Source organism: Mesoplodon densirostris, chromosome 16 (genome assembly GCF_025265405.1).
Source record: "Mesoplodon densirostris isolate mMesDen1 chromosome 16, mMesDen1 primary haplotype, whole genome shotgun sequence".
Taxonomy (NCBI): Eukaryota; Metazoa; Chordata; class Mammalia; order Artiodactyla; family Ziphiidae; genus Mesoplodon; species Mesoplodon densirostris.
In genome coordinates, this window is record NC_082676.1 from 72,676,301 (window position 1) to 72,700,810 (window position 24,510).

The window sequence follows — 24,510 nt, forward strand, 5'->3', positions numbered from 1 at the left end:
CTGTCATCCTGCTTTGAGAGAAATCCTGAGAAATCTACCCAAAGGCTTCCCACCCCCCCCTCCCCGTACATGGTGATCTGAAATTATAAAAGGTTTATAAAATAATGAGAAAAAAGAAAAGTAAGTCTGAATGTAGGAACTGGCTGTCGACCAACTGACAACAGTGAAAAGACATACACAGCCTCAAACACATGTTTCTATATGGAGGTTGGGGGGTGGGGCGGTGCGGGGGAGATGAGAAATAAGCTTGAACAATCTAAGCAGGACCTCGCTCCTCTCCCCCCGACTCATTTTAACTACCTCCCCTCACCCTTCCACCCCTTCTTCTGCCTAACTCCCCACCCCCGCTCAAGACCCTGAGCACCAAGGCGACTGGACTGGCGTAAATTTCTACCTACTTGCGCCACCGCCCCGGGGCCGCCTCATGACGTCAGGGCTGAGCGAGGGGGCGCCGCCTCCTGGGTGCCCGCCCCTCCCGGCCCTGCGGCCCCGGCTTGCTCTTTAAAAGAGCGGGGCCTGCGCCAACCGCGCCACACCGCGGGGACCAGGATACAAGGCTATTTTCCCAGCGTATCTTCATCTCGCCTTCCGTCCACGTCTGCTCACCGCCAGCCGCCACCCTCTTCTCCTGCGCAGATTCCGGCGAGCCGGGCCATGCAGCCTGCGGTGCTTCTCGGCCTCCTGGGAGCCACGATGATGGCGGGTGAGTGGGCACTATGGGACGTTCAGCACCGCGGACAGCGCCAGCCTCTGCCTCTCCGGCCGCTCTGGGCATCCTGACTGGCGGATACTGGGAGACGGGGAGGGTTGAGTGGATGGTGTCTACCTCTTGCTTGAGGTTCTTACTTTCTTCTCTTCCCTGGGTATTTCCCTTCAACTCCCCGCCCCAACGTCTGACTTGGAAAAAGCCAGAGAGCTTCCTAGCCCAACCAAAAGAGTCTGTTTTAATAGATATAAAGAAGACGTGCCCGCGCCTCCAAGGAAACCCCACATTTTGTGCTCACTTCTAAAATGTCACATCCTCTTTACCTGTTTAGAGAGATGCTGTTATAGTCTTATTCTGTACCTGTAATTAAGTGTTTGTTTGGTTTTTTAAAGCCAGATGACCACGGAGAGACAGGAGAACATGTATTATATTAGTTGGCAACTGTATAATTTATTTTATTATTTTATTATTTAAACATGATTAGATAAAAGTAAGTCTCTTATGTATATATATAGATAAGATATATCTTTTTTCTTAACACATTCATATATGTGTGTTCAGGTATATGTATGCACAGGTTTAGTGTAATATTTTTCTGTATTTTGTATTTCTGCCTCTGGGGAGAGGTAATTTCACATTCAAATTAATCCAACTTTAAGTTATAAATGGAAACTGCAAGAAATATTTTGACCTTTGTATTCCAGAAAAATAATGAGTATAAAATAAGCACGAAAAATATTTTTAGAGTAGTAAAAAAAATCGTTTTAGTCAATTTGGGAAGATACAATTTTAAGTAGTAGATATTTGACAGTGCCTCTTTATGTGTGGAAAATTGTGGGATTGATCTTTCAAACTACTCTGAATCTCAAAGAAATGATCTTTGGAGATTTGAGGAAAAAGTGTGTATGTGTGTGTGTGTGTTGAAATAAAATCCATGAGTCCATTGAGAAATAAATATGCCACCACCAGATTAAATTGGAGGGGTTCTTTTAGCTGTCTTAATGGCCTCATAGAATATTGTTCTTATTTGAGATTGAGATTCCTAATTAGAGTTGAGGCATTGCCATCCATGAATATGAGGGTTTCATTGACAGCAATTACGGGATCCCAAAGAGAAAATGAAAGCCACTGGTAATTTATTTTATTGCAAACTACATACATTCAGAATTTCCTAAAATTCTTGTCACTCTTACAAATTGCCTATAAATGTTCTCGATTTAATTAAAGGAAACCAAATGAACGTTTAGAGTCCTTCCTGGTCAAAAATATTTTCAGAAAGGAATTGCTTAACAAGCTAAATCTGTGCTATACATTGTGCTATAGACCACAAAAACAATGTCATTTATAAGACTTATTTAACTATAGTGGTAAAATATTTATGGCTCTTATGCAAGATAATATTTTAAGAAGGGTTTATATTTTAACAGCAACTAAAATCAAGATATTATATTCTTTAAAAAAATTTTTTTTACTGAGCTATAATTCACACACCATAAAATCCATACTTTTAAAGTACATAATTCAGTGATTTTTAGTACATTCACGGATTATCACTTTTCAGAACATTTTCATCATGGTAGAAAGGAACTCCATATGCATTAGCAGTCATTCCCCATTCCCACCTCCCCCAAATGCTTGGATATTAGACATGGTAGCCTTCAAGCAGAGTTTGTTCTTTAGCAAAATCACAGGAAACCTGCAGAAACCATCTGGCTCATTTCCTACCATTATGAGTTTCTGAAGGGAGATCTACACCTTTCTACAGGAGTTGTTCACTCTAAAAATTAATATGAGTGAAGAAGCTACATGCTATTCATATATACTAGGTAAGATGGTTTCTGCATTCAAAAACGTTAGCGGGGACTTCCCTGGTGGTGCAGTGGTTAAGAATCCGCCTGCCAATGCAGGGGACACGGGTTCGATCCCTGGTCCAGGAAGATCCCACATGCCATGGAGCAACTAAGCCCGTGTGCCACAACTACTGACCTGCGCTCTAGAGCCCTTGAGCCACAACTACTGAACACGTGTGCCACGACTACTGAAGCCCATGTGCCTAGAGCCCGTGCTTCTCAGGAGAAGCCACCGCAATGAGAAGCCTGCACACCGCAACGAAGAGTAGCCCCCGCTTGCCACAGCTAGAGAAAGCCTGCGCGCAGCAACAAAGACCCAAAGCAGCCAAAAAAAAAAAAAAAGAGTTTGCGTACCATGTTATTTTACAGCTGTATTTTCATTCTGGGATGAAACCTTAGTTTGGTAGTCTTATGGAATATTAATACTTTGGAAGTTATTCTCAGATTTATCATATGATATTATTTGAAAAATTTTCTGCCATTTGACTACTTCACTTTTATCACAATTATTGGGTTTTCTTTTGTGCACCCTTAATGTTAACTTTTACAAAAATAAGTTAAACTACTTTAGGGGTATCAACATACATTCGGTTATCACTTTGCTGCCACAGATTCTATTGGAAGAAATACAATGGAACTTAGATGTCTCACTAGATGCATAATATGCTTTCATAAGGAGACCTTAGTTCCTTTCCATCAAAAAGATGTCTGAAGAGCCTCAATTAGGAAACAGGATTGTTCTGTAAAAACAAACATGAGGGCTTCCCTGGTGGCGCAGTGGTTGAGAGTCCGCCTGCCGATGCAGGGGACGTGGGTTCGTGCCCCGGTCCAGGAGGATCCCGCATGCCGCGGAGCGGCTGGGCCCGTGAGCTACGGCCACTGAGCCTGTGCATCCGGAGCCTGTGCTCCGCAGCGGGAGAGGCCACAGCGGTGAGAGGCCCGCGTACCGCAAAAAAAACAAAAACAAAAACAAAAACAAAAAACATGAGCTACGAATTGTTTAGAGTCACAAAAGAAAAATATTCCTCTCCCCTCAAATCAGATGACTGTTACTACTTTAGCAATATCAGTAGTTAATAATACCTATTAAACATTTGTGGAAAAAGAAAAGTTATTAGCAAGAAACTGCATTTACCAAAGAAAGCTTAGTAAAGCTAGAATTTTAAAAGGCACTTTCTAGTTTATGACAGAAGTAATTCTCTCAGTTATTTCTTTTCAGAGCATTTTACAGATCTCAGGTGGGAAGAGTAAGTGCCAAAGTGGGAATGTTCTCAAATAACAGCCATTTGGGGATAAAATAATGGCCCAGCATATTGGACCCTGAGTATCAAAGGTGGCCATCCAGATCTTGTCTGAACTACATTTCAGGAAGATAGTGGGGTCATACCTTGTTAATCGCTTCTTAAATATTTTACCAATGATTTTAACATGCTGCATAACTTTGGGCCTATTGAAACAATTGAAGTAGATCCCAGGCTGTGCTTTGAAAAGGAAAATTCAGTAAGGTGAGCAAATGAAATAGGAGTTTTATTTCTAGATTGAGCCCTATGATATGTAATTGATTGGGAGGAGGTAAAGAGATTGGAAAACAAATATTTGGGGAGGAAAGGTCAGGTTGCTGGTAATAAGAAACAGCATTTGAGCAGCTTCCATCTCTGATGTCTGAGAGTTTTGCTCTTGCTCCAAGTAGCTCTTCACTTGTCTCAGAGACCTGGAAGAATCTTCTGCACTGAGCTTTCCAGCCATAATGGCAGTTTCTCCTCTAGGGAGTGTCAGGAGAACTGTAGAGATGGGCCTATATGTAAATGCTTTGAGCTTCTCCAGTGGAAAGGGCTTAGAAAAAACAAAGTCAAAGTGAAAGATAAAAGAATCAAAGCAACTTTGAAAAAGGAAAAAAAGCACTGTAAAATTAAAAACACCCCTGAAGCATTTCCTAAGATGACAAAGGCACTTCAATCACTTCAATCACTGGTTTAAAATAAACAGAATCTCATGAAATTTAATTTAAATAAATTAAAATTTATCTTTTTGCAATATCCTCATGAACCATCCATTAAACACCTATTTGCATATGATATTGCAGACTCGACGATGTCCTGGTAAAATTAGATACCTCCCATATTTTTCACATGGCTGCAGACAACATGGGGGAAGGGAAACAACACTGATACAGACACATAAGCGTGCTTGTCCAAGAAAAGGCTTGGGAATAAAACGAGGTAATTAATTATATAAGATAATCATAACCACATTTTTGTAAAGGAAGTGAGTTTCAGGGAGAATATTTTCTTGGGGACAGGAAAAGGCAAAGGGAATCACAGATCTTTATCCATTTTGAGTAGGCAGAAGGGTTGAGGAGGGCACCCCGGTTTCATTTAAACTAGGTTTGTTTTAAAGTTTTTATTGACATATAATATATGTACAGAAAACTGCATATAGATCATAAGTATACAGCTTACTGAATTTTTCCCTCCTTAAGCACACCTGTGTAATCAGCACCCAGATCAAAAACAGAACATTGCCAGTATCCCAGAAGCTCCCCTTGTGTGGATTTGATTTATATTGGATATAAGATAGCATTCATTTTCAAATCATGTTTATGACATTGCTAGGGGAAACAGCTGTGTGTGCACGTGTGCATGTGTGCATGTGTGTGTGTGCAACTGGGGCAATTCTGGTCCCTGGGATCCAGACATCCCCAACTATCTCCACTCTGCTCAGCTCTGACTTTGACCCTCCCTCCAAGTAACATGCTGGGGGTGGGGTGATTTTGTGAGTTTGGGGACACACAGCTTCCAAAAATCAACTCGCTTCCCATTCTCTTTTTCTTTCAAAGCTGTCAGTTCTTTGCCAGTGGACATCAGGAACCACAGTGAAGAAATGGTAAGTTGAAATGGAAGTCTGGAATCCAGACTTATATCTAGACTCTGGATTCTCCCATCCCATATCTCATCAAACTAAACAAAATAAAAACCAAAAATAGACAAACAATAATGAGGAAATGGGAGCAAGTGATGTCCCTCCTGCCCTGGGCTTTTACCTCCTTCCTGGATGTTTTAGTGCCCCTGAGGATAGCTGTCATCACACTGTTTTCCTTTGAATCTGTTCAGAAATGGGTGTTTATTTCTCTTCTCTGGATAGTCTTGACCCAGTGCCTTCTTGCATTGCTCTGTGGGGAGGCCTGGGAGGTTTCATTACAGTCCTATATGTAAGTCTACATTCCTGACCCAAGGTGTCTGCATCGGTACAGGTCACATAGCCAAGCCTCTCTTGACAGCAGCTCTGGCTTAAGTAGTCGGGCATTCCAGTGATACCAGCTTTGCCAGCCTGCTTTCTGGTTTCCCCCTAGGTGACTCGCTGCATCATCGAGGTCCTCTCAAATGCCTTGTCAAAGTCCAACACTCCACCCATCACCCCTGGGTGCCGACAAGTCCTGAAGAATAGTAAGTATCCTCCACTGCAGGAGATCTTTGTCCCTTGAGTAGTTCTTTCTCTTGCTCCCTCTGTTTCGCCTTCCACTTTACCTCCATATGAACCAGAGGCATGATGCAGTGGGAAGACTACAGGCTAGATCAGTATCTGGGGAGATAACCTATGGCTCCCAAACCCTGCTCTGGCACTTAATAGCCGTGTTACCATGGGGAAGACCCCTTGCCTCTCTGGATTTATTTCCTCAAAGTAAAATGAGGGAGTTGAAGTCAATGATAGTCTGTGAGCTGTCTATATAGTTCTTAAATTCCTTGGTTTGAGAGTTTGGAATTTTAAAACAGGCTTTCATTTGGGTGGAGGGAGGTATGGGAAGTGCTCGTTTGTGATTAGACAGGGAGGTGAAGTGTTCTGGAAGCAATGGAAGATGAAAGGATAGGAGACAAAAATTATTCTTCTCTTTACCTTCTACTCTTCTGACAAAGAGGAGTTAGAAGCTTGGAAAGGTGACTGGGAAACTTCTGGCCTGTTTACATGACAGATTGGTTAAGCCATTTTAATACATAGCTTGTTAGAATGAGAGGCACTACCAAATGGTATCAGGAGTTCCAGGCCTGAGAACTGGAAGGGATGGGGGTAGACTTAGAGCATCCAAGGAGTCAGAGCAATGGTCTTCTGGGTCTAGACTGGAATGTTCCTCTATACAAAACAGCTTATGTTGAAAACAAAATTTGAACAGTGATACTAGCAGTATCCATTGGAAGTTGACATGAAGAGGTAAATTTTACAAAACTATGCATCTCTGGGACTTCCCTGGCAGTCCAGTGGTTAAGACTCTGTGCTCTCAGTGCAGGGGGCATGGGTTCGATCCCTGGTTGGGGAACTAAGATCCTGCATGCTGCACAGCATGGCCAAAACAAAAACAAAAACTATGCATCTCTTTTAGCATGAAGTCAAACTGATTCAAACAAATCCGAAAAGCTCTGTTCTCTTCAACACCTTTCTCTGCTTTTAAATTTTTAGTCAGGCTGAGAACAGTGGATTTTCTTTTTTATTTTCACCTTCAAAATCTCCTATTGCAAGATAATACTCTCTTCCTGTTGCTGCACATGAGGCCCATGCATAAAATTATAACAAGTATGAGTGACTAGCCAAAAGAGTAACCTGGGGGGACTCAATCCACTATTGGGGGCTTCAGGATAACCAAAGTAGGTGTGGGGGCCTGAGACTGTAGGAGACCCATGCACAGTGGAAGGAAGCTTCTCTACCACTCCCAGCCTACATGCCTCTTTCAGAATTTCTCCCCAACTTTCTTTTCCAGCAATTACAGGAATGAGCTTGTTAGAATGAGCTTATTAGCCATTGCAGGGAATGAGTGAGAGCAGGGTGGGTCTCCAGGCAGGGACTAAATGCTGCTCCTTTGGGCAAACCCATCTCGTTATCTCCCTTCCCCTTTCTTTGTTTACCAGATGGATGCAGAATTTTTGGGTCTGTCATACTAGGTCATCAAAGAACCAAGATTGCTTAGGAAGAGTTGTTGATTGTAGGGCTTTGCTAACTGCCAAGATCAGATTCTTAGCTCTCAGATAGGAGTCTAGCCTCTGCTCATCACTGATTGTGCCCTGGGGTCTTTTGAGTCTCTTGAGAGAGCCCCAGGAAAACTGGTAAAAATCAAATGACCCATGTCTATCAGGACCTTGGAGACATCATACCCAGAGAGCCATTAAATACTGAGATCAGGGAGATTTGAGCTCCTCCGGGGTTGCAGACTCAAACACCAGCCAGGGCCAGACAAACACATAAGAGAAAGGAATAAAACAGGACAGGAAGTGACTCACGAACTGGAGGATACATTCCCCTTCTAAGGAGGAATAGATTTTTCTCAGCTTGAAACCTATTGTGAGAGAAAAAGAGATTCTGTTACCAGATCTTGGGATTTTTCAAAAGAATTTAAAATTTGGATATCTAAGCAATATCTCCTAGTATTTAACTATTGCCTCTGAATTCAAATTTACTAAAAATGTTATTTAGGCCAAATAGAATTCACCTTTGGGCTACCAGTTCATAACTTCTGTCGACTGAAAAAAAAAAAAAGCACAACCTAAAATTTGAGATTTATATTTTATTCCATGGACATACATTCCAGGGGACAACCTCTCAGATACAGTCTGAGGGACTGTTTTGAAGAGGTAAGGGAGGAGCCAGGATATACAGGCGTTCTTGCAATAAAAACCAGATAGTCAGAACATCAAAATATTACTGTTAATTAAAGAAAACCAGACATCTTAAGTTAACGAATTTAGCACTTTTCTATGTATGGGAAGATGCAGGAGTCTGGGCTTATTGAAGTCATTCCTTTGATACGAATCTTAATTATCTTGTTTTTTTCCATCCTGAATCCCCTCTGGGTACACAGTTATGTGTGGCTGCAGTGCCTAGATGGCCAGGACATCCTTTGTTTACTGATTTGGCAGACGACAAAGCTTCTGTCCTATTCTGGTTTTCTCTCTCCTGCTGAAATGTCTTATGCCGATCACAGGACAGGTGGATCTTTCTGCCAACAAGTTGGATGAATTCCTTCATGTAGCCTCCCTCCCATCCCCAGCCCATCTCTGTCTCCACTCCCACTCTCTCCAGCACATCTCTGGAGTGAGCACACGCTTACTGAGCAAACAAACATTTGGGGAGCAGGGAAGAATCATTGTTTCATGGCTTGAAGAGACCTTAGGGAATTCATAGTCCAATTTCTTAACAGGTATAAGAATCTCTTTGATCTGGTCATCTCTGGCAACATGATAGTTAGGGATGGAAGGTGCATTTTCCCCTTTTTACTTGAAGTAAGAGTGAGCTTCACACATTGGTTTTACAGATTGACAAGACTGTATGCTGCTGATCACAGCCCTCCTGAGATCTCACCTGAGGGGACTTAAAGCTCAATTTAGGAGGAAGTGCTAAGCCTCAGGCAAGCTGCTACAAGCAGCACACATTTAACCTGGAAAAAATAAAAATACTTCTCTTCTTGACCAGCAGGCAGTAGGAAAGGGGCCACACAGCCTCTGCCTCGGGAAGCTGAGATTCTGCCTGGATGACATCAGTATCTGCTCAAAGCCTCCCTGCTTACCTGTGCATACCTGGTCAGCCCTACCTCAGTGCTGCACACACCACAACTGGCTCTTAAAAGGCAAAGGCACCGGTGAAGGGCCAGCCCTCAGGTGTCTGGGTGTGAAGGTCAGGGACATTTCAGTTGCCTCATAAAACATGAACATATCATCATGCCAGGCTGGGCTTTTAAGCAGAGGCGAATAGACTGTCTGCTATTTCTTGGACATTTTTACAAAACAGACCAATTTTTTTCTGTTTTGCAAATATCAGTTCAAAATGACTCATCAAGAGCCATTCAACAGAAATATCATGTGAACCACAAATATAATTTCAAATTTTCCAGTAGCCACACTAAAAAAGTAAAAAGCGACAGGTGAAATTAATTTTAATAATACATTTAATTTTGTCCAATTTATTTTATTCAATATATAATTTGTACCTACAATATGTTTATAATATATATTATCTTATACATCCAAAATATTATCATTCCAACATATCAATATGAAAATTTGAGATATTTTACATTCTTGTTTTTCATCTGAAGTCTGAAATCTGGTGGTTTCTTACATTTACAACATATCTCAGTCTGGACCAGCCACATTTCAAGTCCTCAGCAGCCACAAAGGTTTGGCGGCCCCCACCATGGATGGCGCAGACGTCAGCCTAGAGCTGTGAGCAGCCTTGGCTTCAGGTGTTCTATATGAACTCAGTGACATCAGTTGAAATCCAAGCCCTCCCAGCTAACAACTCAGACAGTGTCAACCGCATATCTTCTTTCACAGGATGCCCTTGAGCTAAGGAGGATTTAGTGAAGATGCTGTCAACATTTAGAAAAGATGAGAAAAAATAGCATTCAATTAAAATGTCGGTTATACTGTCTACTGTTGATTTGTGCAATACAAAGATAACTCAGTTTACTGAAGTTCATTCTCAACATTTGAGAACATGTGGGGTGGATGGGACCTGAATGAGGGAAGGACATGGTCCTTTCCACTGCTGTGCAGTTTTCTCAGGGAAGAAACAAACACCCTGCTTATCACCAATTACTGTTTTATTGTCACTCACTGCTAAGTTGCATCTACACAGTTGATTGGATAATAAAAGTCTGATAAACTAACACAAAATTTTTAATCCTTTGTTGAATCTGATATTTCCCATTTTGGGCATTTAACTTAATTGAGCTGGATTCTAGTGGGAACCATTTACACAATGCTAACTTTTAAACCCCTACTTAGAGCAAACATGGAAATAATGGTCCTGAATTACACCTCTCTGAGCCTCAGTGTCTCTGTCCACAAAAAGGGGAGGCTGAAGTACACAAATTCTAAGGTGTCTTCTGGTTCTAAATTCTAGTATTTTATAAACCTATATTTGGATTTCAATTTGGTCATTGAAAGATGCTTGTTGGGTGTTATGAAAAAATAAATATGCAGAGAATTTATTATCAGATTTAAACACAGCTAAGGAGTTTTCATACCATTTCTTTCTTTCTTTTTTAAAATATTTATTTATTTATCTGGCTGCGCTGGATCTTAGTTGCAGCATGCGGGATCTTGGTTGCAGCAGGCGGGATCTAGTTCCCTAACCAGGGATCGAACCCTGGCCCCCTGCACTGAGAGTGTGGAGTCTTAACCGCTGGACCACCAGGGAAGTCCCCATACCATTTCTTTTAAAAGTAATCTGAGTATATTCTTTATTAACTTAAAAAATTACCCAAGGACTTTCAGGATCTTTAGGATTTGTAGTGATCACTGAGGCCGTGCTTACTGAACCACAAACAATTCTGAAGTGATACTTACTCTTTTCTATTTTCATTATAGGTGGAAAACAGCTCAAAGATGAAGAGAAAAGTGAAAATGAAAACACAAGGTTTGAAGTGAGATTGTTAAGAGGCCCAGCTGATGCTTCAGAAGCCCCCAGGACCTCCAGTAGGGAGGATGCAGGGGAGGGGGATGCCCAAGGCCAGACAGTGACAGACACAGAGGGCGGTGGGCACAGCCGAGAGCGGGCAGGCGAGTCCCAAGGCAGCCAAGTGGCCAAAGAAACAAAGACACGCCATTCTGAGAATAACAATGGACACGACAGGGAGGAAGAAGAGGCGGAGAAATATCAGAAAAGGGAGCGTGTGGAAGACGGCCGTGAGGAGGGACACCCTAGAGGGGCAGGAGAGGCGCAAACTGCTCTTCCCAGCCACAGAAACCAGACTCCAGCTAAGAAAGACGAGTCAGCGTCCAGATACGGTACGCAGTCCGCTGGGGGCCTGGAGAAGTCGCACAGCCGGGAGAGGAGCAGCCAGGAGAGCGGAGAGGAGACCGGGAGCCAGGAGAATGGGCCCCGAGAGCCGCAAAGCGACCCCGAGCGCCGGGAAGGACCTGAGGAGAGCGAGGAGGATGTCAGCCACGAGGCGGACAAGCGACGCTCGAGGCCAAGACACCACCACGGGAGGAGCAGGCCCGACAGGTCCTCTCAGGAAGGGAGTCCTCCCGCTGAGGGAAGGGGGTACTCCCGGGAGGAGCCGCACGTGGGCACAGGCGGCTCAGGGGAAAAGAGAGCCCGCCATCCAACCCTCTCCAGGCCTTCGGAGGAAGAAGCCGAATACGGGGAGGAAGTGCGGAGTCACCTGGCTGCCCGGGCTCCCGGGGACCTGGAGGGGGCACGATATGGGGGCAAAGGAAGTGAAGAGCACCGGGCTCCCAGGCCTGGCAGTGAGGAGAGCCCAGAGCAGGAGGACGGGAGAAAAGGCCTCAGCCTAGAGCTGAATGGCGTGGCGCACGGCCATGACGAGGAGAGCGAGGAAGAGAGAGGCCAGGAGGGGGGGACCCGCCACAGAGCCCGGGGAGGGGACCCGGGAGCCTACCCCACTCTGCACCAAACGGAAGAGAAACGGTTCTTGGGTGAAGCGCACCACCGTGTTCGGGAAAGCCAGACGGACAAGGCGAGACGGCATCCACCAGGCGAGTTGCGAGATTACCTCGACTATGATGAGCAAAGGGGTGAGGAGGGAGCCCGAGGGAAGTGGCCGCAGCGGGGGGACCCGCAAGACGCCGAAGAGAACAGGGAAGGAGCTAGGCTTCGAGGCAAACAGTACGCTCCCCATCGCATCACCGACAAGGAGAGGTTAGCGGAGCTCGTCGGTCCGTACGACGACCCTCCCCAGTGGAAGAGCAGCCGGTTTGAGAGAAAAGACCACATGGATGACAATTCTCTTGAGGGTGAAGAGGAGAACGGGCTGACCTTGAATGAGAAGAATTTCTTCCCAGAATACAGCTATGACTGGTGGGAGAAAAAGCCCTTTGAGGAGGATGTAAACTGGGGGTATGAGAAGAGAAACCTGGCCCCCAAACTGGATCTGAAAAGGCAGTATGACAGAGTGGCCGAACTGGACCGGCTCCTTCACTACAGGAAGAAGTCAGCTGAGTTCCCGGACTTCTATGGCTCGGAGGAGCAGATACGCCGTCGCCACGCAGCAGGAAATGAAGAGGAGAGGGCCAGCCAAGGAGCTCTGACGGAGGAAGAGGTATGGCGTGGGGCTTTTGCTTGAAACTAACTTCAGGTGGTTAATTTTAATATGTTATACACAAGACTATCTGATACTATGGGGAGATACGGATGGGAATTAATCACCATGGGACTGTACGCCTAGTAACGGAGCGGAGACAGCCTCTGGGTTTGATTTCCACCTGGCATCTAGCCATTGTCCACAGCCCTGTCCACTTCCTCCCACTGCAGTGCTGCAGTGCTTCTCAACCTCGGCTGCATCAGGATGTTCTAAAGCTCCCCGGTGGTTTCAATGTTCAGCCAAGGTTGAAAACCACTGGTCTAGTGTCTTCTCCTTGGTCATTTGGCTTTTCATCACTATTTCCCAGGGTAGAAAAGAACAGGTGATACAGAAGTTCGTTGCTTAGTTCTATCTCTGTCATCTCTTGGCCTAGAACAGTCAGACATCTACGTGTAGGAGAAGTAACATTACCAGAGCTTTACCTTCCTTAACAATGTTTTTTTTCCCCCAATATTGATTATGTAGGTTGGTGCTTCTCAGGCTTGCATGTGCCTCAGAATCATGTGGGATTTCTAGCCTTAGAGTTTCTGATTCCATAGGTAGGTCCCAGGTGGGGCCCAAGAACCTGTATTTCTGACGAGTTCCCTGGTGATACTGATGCTGCTGGTCAAGGAACCACACTTTGAAAACCACTGATGTCGGGTATCTCCTAGAGCCTCTAACATATCAAAAATTCCCCTTTCTGTTCATACTCCCTAAAACTGCAAAGAACTAAATTGATCTGGGACCTCATGCCTCTACTTTTCTGTATTTTCTAGGAAAAAGAACTTGAAAACTTGGCTGCGATGGATTTGGAACTACAGAAAATAGCTGAGAAATTCAGTGGTCACCGAAGGGGCTGATGGTCATTGGAGCAAAGGGCAGATTTTAAAAGCAGCCTCACATGATCTGTTTTCCACCACTTCACTGAAAGACCCCATTCATTTACCCAAAGGCAGAAGGTAGAATTTACTGTTCATCCAGTGTTTGACACGATTGGAAATGTCCTTCATTTTTGCCAGAATGTTATTGAAAATATGAATAGCATGACTTGTAGCATATTCTTTATCAAATAATAGATATATTAACATGCTTGTGACAATGACTGTGCTACCGTCCTTGAAAAAATGTCTCAGTTTGAAGTAATAAAAGATTCACCTGAGGCCAAACGTGTCAGGTCCTCAGCTTCCTTTGGGCTAACAGGGAGGAGTGTGACTTTTAGATCCATTCTTCAAAGTAAATTCTAAAATATAGCACTAAGATTGGTTGGTTGGTTGGTGTTTGGATACAGAAACAAAAAAAAAAAAAAAAAAAAGGAAAAGAGCAAACATCTGAAATAAAAGAATGTGGAGGGGGCTTCCCTGGTGGCGCAGTGGTTAAGAATCCACCTGCCAAGGCAGGGGACGCAGGTTCGAGCCCTGGTCCAGGATGATCCCACATGCCGCGGAGCAACTAAGCCCGTGCGCCACAACGACTGGGCTCGCGCGCCTAGAGCCCGTGCTCCACAACAAGAGAAGCCACCACAATGAGAAGCCTGTGCACCGCAACGAAGAGTAGCCCCCACTCACGGCAACTAGAGAAAGCCTGCGCATAGCAACAAAGACCCAACGCAGCCAAAAAAATAAATTAAAAAAAAAGAATGTGGAGGATATAAAGAGAAAGCGGTCAGGAGAAGACATTGCTCCTCCAGGCTGGAGAAAGATTAAATAGGCTTGAAGAACCTGTTTCAAAAATTATTATAAGACATTACTTTTAAAATCCGATTATCTGGAGAGCTCTGGGAATAGCTGGCCAAGGGTCATTTTTCAGGGCCAAGGAGAGAGCCTGGATAGTGGGAAGAACTCTAGACTGGGAATCACAACATCTGGGGTAGGCCAGACAGTTCTTTGGACCTTCAGGGCCTGTCTCATAGCTGCTCTATAAGAAGACAGGGCTCTGGCTCTAAGTAACTGTGTGACTTTGGGCAAGTTACTTTCCCTCTCTGGGCCTCAGATTCATCAGTAAAACAAGGATATCTGTTCCATTGGCTTGTTGTGAGGATGACTGAATTTAAGCAAAACACTCGGGGTAGTGCCCAGTGTAAGGCAATGGTGCAGGAAACAGTGGCTGCTACCATTTTTATGGCTGCAGCTTCTCACAGCAAGACCAACGGACAATAGCACTTCTCCCTTCTTTTACTTGGCATTTCATTCCTCACAGATGGTGGCTTCTACTTGGTTGATTACTCCTGTTTTGGCAGTTCAGGTAAAGAGTTGTCCTCCGGGCATCACCCATGACTTTTATTCATCTGGAAGGCCTGGTTCTCCTCCTCTTTACTAAGTTAAGACTTGCCTGTGATAATTTAGCCAGATTCTGGTCAGGTTAACTCTTGGTGACATACTTCTCCAGGAGGGTGTCAGTTTGTCATATGGAGAGCAAGCCAGTGCGATGAATCAGTGTGATGAATCTGACAGAAAACTGTTCTAAATCTGGGCACACACACACTTCTAAAAGGCTGCTTATTGTCTCTCTAGGTATTTTTTCCAGCCATGGGATCATGACGGGCTGCTCCCAAAGGCGAGTGGGAAGTGCTAGGGGTCGTGGCTGCTGGAGGCAGTCCTCGTGGGACAAGGAGTTAGGATACAAATATCGTTCCGGTTTCTGGGGGCTGCCATAACAAAGTACCACAAACTGGGTAGTTTAAAACAACAGAAATTTACTCTCTCACAGTTCTGGAGGCCAGAAGCTCAAAATTAAGGTGTTGGCAGGGCTACACTCCCTCCAAAGTCAGTAGAGGAATGTCCTTCCTGCCTCTTCCAGCTGCTGGTGGCCCCAGGCATTCCTTGGCTTGTGGCACCATCATTCCAATCTCTGCCTCCATCTTCTCATGACCATCTTCTTTCTATGACCCTCTCCTCTTCACACAATGTTCTTTTTCTAAAGATACCAGTCGTGTTGGATGAAGGGCCCACCCTACTCCAGGATGAGTAATTACCTCTGCATCAATGCTATTTCCAAATAAGGTCACATTTGGAGGAACTAGGGGTTGGAACTTCAACATATCTTTTTCTGGGGGCAAAATTCAACCCATAACAAGCAGGCCCGCTCCCGCACCCCTCAGGTGGATTAACTCTGAGCCGCATATTCTGTGCCTCCTAGAACTCCCCGGGGGATTGAGCCCCAGGTGCCACAGGTGGCCTGCTCTCTAGTGCACCCTTTATGGGCTCTCTTTACCTCCCTGTCCTGCTCCTACTGGTGACCCTACTGGTGTTTCCTGGGATCACCTCCCAGATAAACTGATTGTCCTCAACTTCTCATCTCAGGGATTGCTTCTGGGAAAGCCCAACCTAAGAAACCATTCAACGGCAGGCTCAAACTCGTCTTATGGTAAATAATGTAACCACACGTTGTAATACACTGCAGTTATAATCTCTTGTGTTACTGTGTCTTGACAAAAGATACTGGGAAATGCTTAACACGTTGCAATATGTGCAACGCAATATGTCTCTCCCCTTCTCTACTGCAGTCCAGTAGCACTGCAATGCATCACGTGCCAGCCTGGCAAGACACACACACACACACACACACACACACACACACACACACACACACACACACACACACACACACACACACACACACACCCCTCATTGCCAGCCTGGCAAGACACACACACACACACACACACACACACACACACACACACACACACACACACACACACACACACACACACACACACACACACACACACACACACACACACACACACACACACACACACACACACACACACACACACACACACACACACACACCCCTCATGAGAAGCTGCTGGGAGCACAGCTCTGCATGGTGCCCCAGGCTTGGAACTGGTTCACACAGCATCCTCCTGGCCCACTGCCTGGTGAGGCCCTGTGCTCCAGCACAGCTTTTCATCTTACTTTGCTGACACTTCAGGGCAGGGGAATGTGCAGGCACGAATGACCTATCTAGGTTGCAGGAGACATCCAAGAGAATCCCACCTGAGCCATAGTGCCCAGCAGAGTGCAGTTAGGACCTCTGGGTGCCACCATTTCTTTGAGAAGGAGTCAAGGACTAACCGGGTCACTGTTTTTTCCCTCTTTAATCAAAATAATATATGTTGATGGCAAAACATTGAGTGAGTGTTATGAGTTGAATTGTGTGCCTCAAAATGATATGTTGAAGTCCTAATCCCTGGCACCTGTGAACGTGACCTTATCTGGAAACAGAGCTTCTGCAGATGCGATCTGTAATAGTTACGATGGGCTCATTAGGGTGGGCCCATATCCAATAGGAAGAGGGAAATTTAGATACAGACACATACAGAGAAGAATGCCATGTGAAGACAGACATACAGGGAAGAAGTCCATGTGAAGACAGTGGCAGAGACTGGAGTTATGCTGCCACCAGCCAAGAAACGCCTGGGGTCACTAGAAGCTGGAAGAGGCTAGGAAGGATTCCTCCCTAGAACTGTCAGAGGGAGTGTGGCCCTGCTGAAACCCTGATTTGGAACTTCTGGCCCCTAGAATTGTGAAATAAATTTCTGTTTTAAGTCACCCAGGTGTGGTACTTTGTTAGGGTGCCCTATGTACCTGATATGATGAGAAACAAATCGCCTCTGCCCCCCTCCTCCCAAATCCTTCTGCAGAGGCAGCCATCTATAGTTATTTTACAGTTTTTTTTTTCTTACTTGAGTATTTAATTGTCACAGTCTCTAATATTTTATCAAGTGATGGGACAGGAGGGGAGAAAGCGTCCTATCATTACAAAATGAAAATCCACAACATACCATTGTAACATATATAATTGGGAGATCTCAGGTGCTAAATAATTAACTAAATGCAACAATTACTATTTTTAGCTCAGGAGCTAGAAACTTGGACACATAACAGGCCTCAATGAGAAAGTGAAGACCAAAAGGAAGCAGGATGAGCCACATGGACACCTGGGGAAGGACACTTCAGGCGGAGGGAACAGCAGATGCAAAGGCCCTGAAACAGGAATGTGGTTGGCACGTTTGGAGAAGAACAAGCAGGCAGCATGGGGGCCAGTCATAGGGGATGAGGGTAGAGAGGGCGGAAGGGTCCAGATCATGCAGGGCTTTGTAGGTCCTGGTAAGGACTTTGGCTTTAGCTCTTGGAGAGTTCTCTGGAGGACTGACATGATTTGCTTTACATGATAAAAACACTGCGGCTGCTGGGTTGAGAGAAGGCTGTAGGGGAAGTGAGGGCAGAAACACAGAAACCAGCAAGGAGGCCACTGCAAAACATCCTGGAGGGTCATTGTGATGGCTTGGACCAGGGTGGTGGCACTGGGGGTGGGAGAAAGTAGTCACACTCAGGATCTATTTTGGAGGCAGATGACAGGGAGGGCCGATGGATTTGGTGTGGCAGGAGGGAAAGAGAGGCATCAAAGATGATTCCAAGGTTTCAGTCCTGAGCAACTGGGAAGAGGGGAGGTGGGGAAGGTTGCAGGAGGGACTGGCTTAGAGGGGAGCGTATGTGAAACTCAGGTTGGGATTTGTTAAGTTTGAGATGTGACTAGACACCCAGTGGAAGTGTTGAGTAAGGTGTATGGGCCTGGAGCTCAAGGAAGAGGGCGGCTAAAGACACAGTGTGGGAGTCACCATCACAAAGATGGTGTATAAAGCCTCAAAATGGGGTGAGATCACCTAGTGTTATATAAATGAGCCAAAGATGGCCTCTGTATATCTGCCCCAAAGTTGTTTATTTCTTCACTGTAGGCTGAGAACTGTTAGCTCAAAAGCCTGTCAGTGCCAGACTCAAAATTTATACATCCGGGGCTTCCCTGGTGGCGCAGTGGTTGAGAGTCCGCCTTTTGATGCAGGGGACGTGGGTTCGTGCCCCGGTCCGGGAGGATCCCGCATGCCGCAGAGCGGCTGGGCCCATGGGCCGTGGCCGCTGGGCCTGTGTGTCCGGAGCCTGTGCTCCACAACGGGAGAGGCCACAACAGTGAGAGGCCCGTGTACCATCAAAAAAAAAAAAAAAAAATTCATACATCCATTCGTTTTAAACATAGCCCAAAGGAGCACATTTTTGGACATTCAAGGCCCATCTGCTTTGCATACCTCTGCCAAACTATACTTAGCATCTGCTGGCCATTGATAAGATAGAGCCATGCGACTACAAGACAGACCTCAATCCTTATAAGCTGTGAGACTCCTGCCCCTTGGACCTCTCTGACTCAGTGACTCCCTGCCGTGCCGCTGAGCGGCATTACCTAGACACCAAAGGCTCCACTCCGACTCCCCTCTCCCTGGGAGTTCTCTTGCCCTCCTCCCCTTGAGTAGCAACCCCCTTGGTGTAGCTTCTGGACAGATTCCTGCTATGAGGAACATTCCTCCCTCCCCACCCTTGCAAACGTGCAGAGCTTCATCATCACCCAATAAAGTAGGTATGCACTCCTGCCACCTCATAGTTCTATCTTTTTCTTTTATCAGTTCCCAAATCCCTTGAACATTCTACACCCAGGCAGCAAGTATAGACAAAAAAAAGGGAAGAGGTGCAGGTGCTGAGCCCTGGGGCACACTGATATTTTCCTAAACATTCATCTCAGAGATGAAGAGGAACCAGCAACAGAGATGGAGGAAAAAAAGGCTAAAAAGGAAGCAGGGAACCAGGAGAGGGAAACCGTCACACGGAGAGGGGTCAAATGCTGCCAATAGGTTTAGAGGGCTGAGAAAGAGCTTTGGATTTCACTTTACATCTTTTTTTTTTTTCCTGTAAATTCACTTACTGCTTTAAAGTTTTTAACTGTTTCAGCAGTTACAGGAATATTTCTTCTTAAATCAGAAAGAAAAATATTTACATTTTAAATACAAAAGAACATTTTAATTATTCTTGGTTTACCTCTAAAACCCAACCACTTACATGCGCATGATTTTTTTTTTTTAACTAACCTGTTCTATCCATACAACGTGTGCATCCTGTGTGATTACTAAGCATTTATTTACCCTTGGATTTTCTGTGTCAGGTTTACTTTGTTGTGGAGTTTCTTTAAAAAAGCTAACTGAATTTGTCCAATAAAAAGTCTCACATTTTTTGGAAAACCAGTGATGCAACACTGTTTCCAGATCTGCCTCCAAAGATGAACTTGGGTGTTGGTAGCTCTTTGAGAAATTCAAATCCTTCACTGAATTCATTTAGCAATGATTCCTTGGTTAAATTATATTAGGTTATTAGAAAAAAGTCTTTCACTTTTCAACATTCTGGAAAGAGATTTCACATAATGCTTCACCTTCTCAATTGCATTGTTAGGATTACGGTTTATGGCATCAATAGTCCCTTTGGCAATACTAGTATGAAATCGAGGCAGCTTTGCAGAAAGATTCAAAAAGTCTTCTACCTTCAACTTAATAAACCTTCTTTCTCTATAATATTTCTGGAAAGCTGTATCAATTCCAGTCATGTTAGGGAAACCAAATTCTGCCATTTCCGATTTCACTATCAAGTACTGAAGCATCCAGGAGAATCCTGTGTCTTTGCATCTACCTTAGTCGAGCCATACCCTCTTCTCCAAATGAGATTAATCCTGTATCTCCATATTCTTGGAGAGTTTGCAGTTCTCTCTCACAGATAACAGCATCCCAGTGCTCTTGGGGCCCCAGCCTTTGGGACGAAGCCATCCCCTCTGGGACTGCCCCTCTGACTGTGCCTGGGGCCCCAGCGCCACTGCTCTGTTTGTTCCCCCCACGCTCCGAAATGCTGCCCTCCTGTTCCATTCATCGCTTCACTTAAATCTGTGGTCAGCACACTTTTCCTTAGAGGGCCAGATGGAACATATTTTAGGCTTCGAAGGCCATCTGGTCTCTGTCACAACTATTCAGCTTGGCCACAGCAGAAAGCAGCCATGGACAGACAATACTTGAACAAATTAGCCTAGCCGTGTTCCAATAAAACTTCATTTATGGGCACTGCAGTTTGAATTTCATGTAATTTTCACATATCACAAAATTATTCTTCTTTTGCCTCCACCTCAACATTTAAAAAATGGAAAAACCAGCTTTTAGCTTGAGGCCATACAAAAAAAAACTGGCAGTGCACCAGATTGGGGCTGTGGGCTGTGGCTTGCTGATACTTGGTCTAAAGCAGGCATATTCTTTCTTATTTTTGTCTCCTCTATTCCTTGAGTCTGTCGCCTTACAGCTACTTTGTGTCACTCACAGGTGATGGAAAAGAACTGTGAGAGGCCACCTTACTTACACTTATTTGTTCGTGGAAAGTACTCCCAGAAGGCAAATGACTTTTCACTCTCACTTCCTCCGCCCTCTGGATGAATTTCTCTACTTTTCCAAGTGTGCTGGTTTAGAATGATAACAACATACAACATATTGAGGCCACCCACATTTTGAAACAAGTTTTCTTTAGTACCTTGTTAACTTTCTGGCAATGTGAAAATGAAATGTCTAAATCTTTCCAGTCCTGTTTTAATATCTCATTTAAATGCCAGAAGCCCAGGTTACTAATGAACTGGAGGGGGGAGTACATCACATTAATTTCCTATTCTTCAAAGATTTTGCACTTCCTCAGAAAGGGTCAAAAAACAGTGGGTGCCTAATAAATGTTAATGGGGGTAATTAACAGCTTATCAGTTGCTCTTCAGGTACTCACATTTCTTGCCATCTGACCTGTATTACATAAGGCCAAGAAAAATCTGTAATTTATTTTACAAAAATTAATACTAGCCCAGAGGCAACATTCTATTTCTAGTAAAGATATCCGATGTAATTGGATCCTTTCTAGCACTAGTTAAATAGAGTCCAAAATCGGGACCATTTAGAACAACATGAATTTTAACAATCAGATTTTTAGGACATGCTTCTTAGTATTTACTATTGCTATTGCAATATTTACAACCAATGCTTTATTTTTTTAAACTAATTTTTATTGTAGTGTAGTTGATTTACAATGTTGTGCCAGGTTCTGCTGCACAGCAAAGTGAACCAGTCACACATATACATATAAGCCACTCTTTTTTAGATTCTTTTCCCATATAGGTCACCACAGAGCACTGAGTAGAGTTCCCTGTGCCATAGAGTAGGTTCCTATTAGTCATCCACTTTATATATAGTAGTGTGCATATGTCAGTCCCAATCTCCCAATTCACTCCCCCTTGCCCTTTTCCCCACTGGCAACTATGAGTTGGCCCCCTATGTCTGTGACTCTCTCTCTTGTCCTGCAAACAAGTTCACCTGTACCATTTTCTTAGATTCCATATACAAGCAATATCATATGATATTTGTCTTTCTCTGTCTGATTTATTTCACTGAGCATGACAATCTCCAACAACAAATGCTATAAAACAAAATGTACACACCCTACTTTTTCTTCAAAAGTTTATACGTATTAAAAAAGAATATATTTTTGGCTTTTCCATATACAACCAATAAATGAATGATTACCCATTAAGATCTGGTTCATATGAGGGAATTCCCTGGCGGTCCAGTGGTTAGGGCTCCTAGCTTCCACTGCAGGGGGCCTGGGTTCGATTCCTGGTCGGGGAATTAAGATACCGCAAGCCACGCAGCGCGGCCAAAAAAAAAAAAAAAAAAAAAAATCTGCTTCATATGAGAGAGGGGACCAAGATGGCAACATAGAAGGGTCCTGAACTCCCTCATCCCTCATTCGGATACACCGAATGTACAGCTACACACAGAGCAATCCCCTCTGAGAGAAATCCAGAAACTAGCTGAGTGATTCCTACACATCAGACAGATGAGAAAAGCCACATCAAATCCAGTAAGAGAGGCTGAGACACACTCTCAACTTCATCCTTGGCACAGCACTGTACAGTTGAGAGGGAAATGCCAACCCCAACTCCCAGCCTCTCCCTGAGGAGCACAGGGTTTGGACCACAACATAGCACCCCAACATTTAAGAGTCCCACTCAAGGAATGAACGGGCCTCCTAAAGACCTAGCTCTGAAAGCCAAGGCGGTTTAGGTCCATGAGACCCACAGGACTGTAGCAAACAAATGGCAACCAAACACTTGCTGCTGTGGCCACCCCCCAGGGCTCAGTGCAGAAGTGGCAGAGAACAACACCCATCTCCCAGCCTTTCCCTAAGGGTGTGACTGCACACTTTACAAGCTGCTCCTTGAGCACTAGGCTTCTAATTTAGCACACATTCAGGGACTGGCTGTGATCCAGGGCCACGGGAGTCTATGAGCACTTTCCCTACTTTCCACCTCTGGTTTGCCCCAACATTATCCGATTGCCAACCTCTCTGGAAGGAGCTTGTACGCATGTCTGGCATCCCAGCTGCCACCCAAGAACCCCAAATCTAATAGCCAATGAGAACTGCATTCACGAGTCCCACAGGACTTTAGCAAAGAAGTTTTTATATGGGTGCAGGAGCACCCCTGCAGCTATACATCTGGGTTCAGTGTAGAGGGAGCAGGCAAAAAATGCTCACCTCCCAGTTTCCCCCTGGAAAGGGCTTAACTACATACTTTCCCAGCTGCTGCCTGAGGATCCACTTCTAATCAGCCTGCATCTAGGTGTTGACAGCAATTCTCCCCTTTGGGATACTGATGGGTCGTGGCACACCCTCAATTACTGGGAGCCACTAAGAACAAAGTCAGGGGTACTTAACAGCTTATCAGTTGCTCATCAAGTGGCTTGGAGATCAGAAAGTCGTGGGAGACAACCAAGAGCTCAGATCAGGCTAATTGATGAGGTTTATCTCCTATTTGAGACCATTCTGTCAAGACTGTGAGAGGTGGCTATTGTATCTAATGTGCAGGCATCAAGACTGAGAGTGAAGGAAAATAAACAGAGGAATATGTTCTAAACAAAAGAACAAGCAAAATCTCCAGAAACAGATCTTCATGAAAGAGATAAGTGATTTTACCTGATAGAGTTCAAAATAATGGTCATAAAGATGCCCACCAAGGTCAGGAGAGCAATTCATAAATAAAGGGAGAACTTCAAAACAGACAGAAAATATAACTACCAAACAGAATAATTGAATATTGAATAATACAATAACTAAACTGAAAAATTCAACAGAGGGGTTCATAGCAGACTCGATCAAACAGAAGAAAGGAGCAATGAGCTCAAAGACAGTCCAGTGGAATTCATCCAGTCAGAGCAACAAAAAGAAAAAAAGAATGAAAAAGAGTGAACATAGCTCAGGAGACCTGAGACACCATCAAGTGGACCAATATACACATTATAGAGGTCCTAGGAGGAGAGAGAGAAAGGAGCAGAAAGCTTATTCAAAGAAATAATGGCTGAAAAGTTCCCTAACTAACTTGGAAGAAAAAAAAACAGACATCCAGATGAAGGAAACTCAAAGAGTACCAAATAAGATGAACCTATACTGACACACATTATGATTAAATTGTCAAAAGTTAAAGGCAAGGAGAGAGACTTAAAAGCAACAAGAGAAAAGCAACTTGTTACCTACAAGAGAACCCCATAAGACCACAAGTAGATTTTTCAGCAGAAACTTTACAGGCCAGAAACAAGTGGGATGATATATTCAAAGTGCTGAAAGAAAAAGCTGCCAACCAAGAATACTATATGCAGCAAAGTTGTCCTTCAGAATTGAAGGATAGAATTTTCCAAACAAACAAAAGCTGAAGTTTATCACCACGAGATCAGCCTTACAAGAAATGCTAAAGGGAGTTTTTCAAGCTGAAATGAGAGCTACTAATAAGCTATTTAGTAACATGAGAACATATGAAAGTATAAAATTCACCGACAAAGGTAAAATACATAGTTAAATTCAGAATATGCTAATATTGTAATAGTGGTGGGTAAGTCACTTATAAAGACAAAAGTATTAAAAATAAATATAACTACAATAATTAAGGGACACACAACATGAAAAAGACAAAACATCAAAAATACAAAATGT

At 44.2% G+C, this 24,510-nt stretch overlaps 1 protein-coding gene and 1 pseudogene across 1 annotated transcript; one reads left to right on the forward strand and one right to left on the reverse strand.

Annotated features, from left to right (window-relative positions):
• Positions 1-636: 636 nt before the first annotated feature.
• CHGB (chromogranin B) lies at positions 637-13,488 on the forward strand. Its single transcript, XM_060078583.1, has 5 exons — positions 637-703; positions 5,393-5,439; positions 5,906-5,999; positions 10,908-12,604; positions 13,405-13,488. The coding sequence occupies exons 1-5, from the start codon at positions 655-657 to the stop codon at positions 13,486-13,488; spliced, it is 1,971 nt and encodes a 656-aa protein (XP_059934566.1). The 5' UTR covers positions 637-654.
• A 6,325-nt stretch (positions 13,489-19,813) lies between these two features.
• LOC132477002 (EEF1A lysine methyltransferase 2-like) lies at positions 19,814-20,373 on the reverse strand (annotated as a pseudogene).
• Positions 20,374-24,510: the final 4,137 nt, after the last annotated feature.

What these genes read in the sequence shown, in the direction of transcription:
- CHGB (XM_060078583.1), top strand. Translation starts at nt 655, where the DNA reads ATGCAGCCTGCGGTGCTTCTCGGCCTCCTGGGAGCCACGATGATGGCG. An exon ending in CCGACAAGTCCTGAAGAATA is followed by an intron (nt 6,000 to 10,907) that starts GTAAGTATCCTC and finishes TTTTCATTATAG; the next exon opens with GTGGAAAACAGCTCAAAGAT. An exon ending in GAGCTCTGACGGAGGAAGAG is followed by an intron (nt 12,605 to 13,404) that starts GTATGGCGTGGG and finishes TGTATTTTCTAG; the next exon opens with GAAAAAGAACTTGAAAACTT.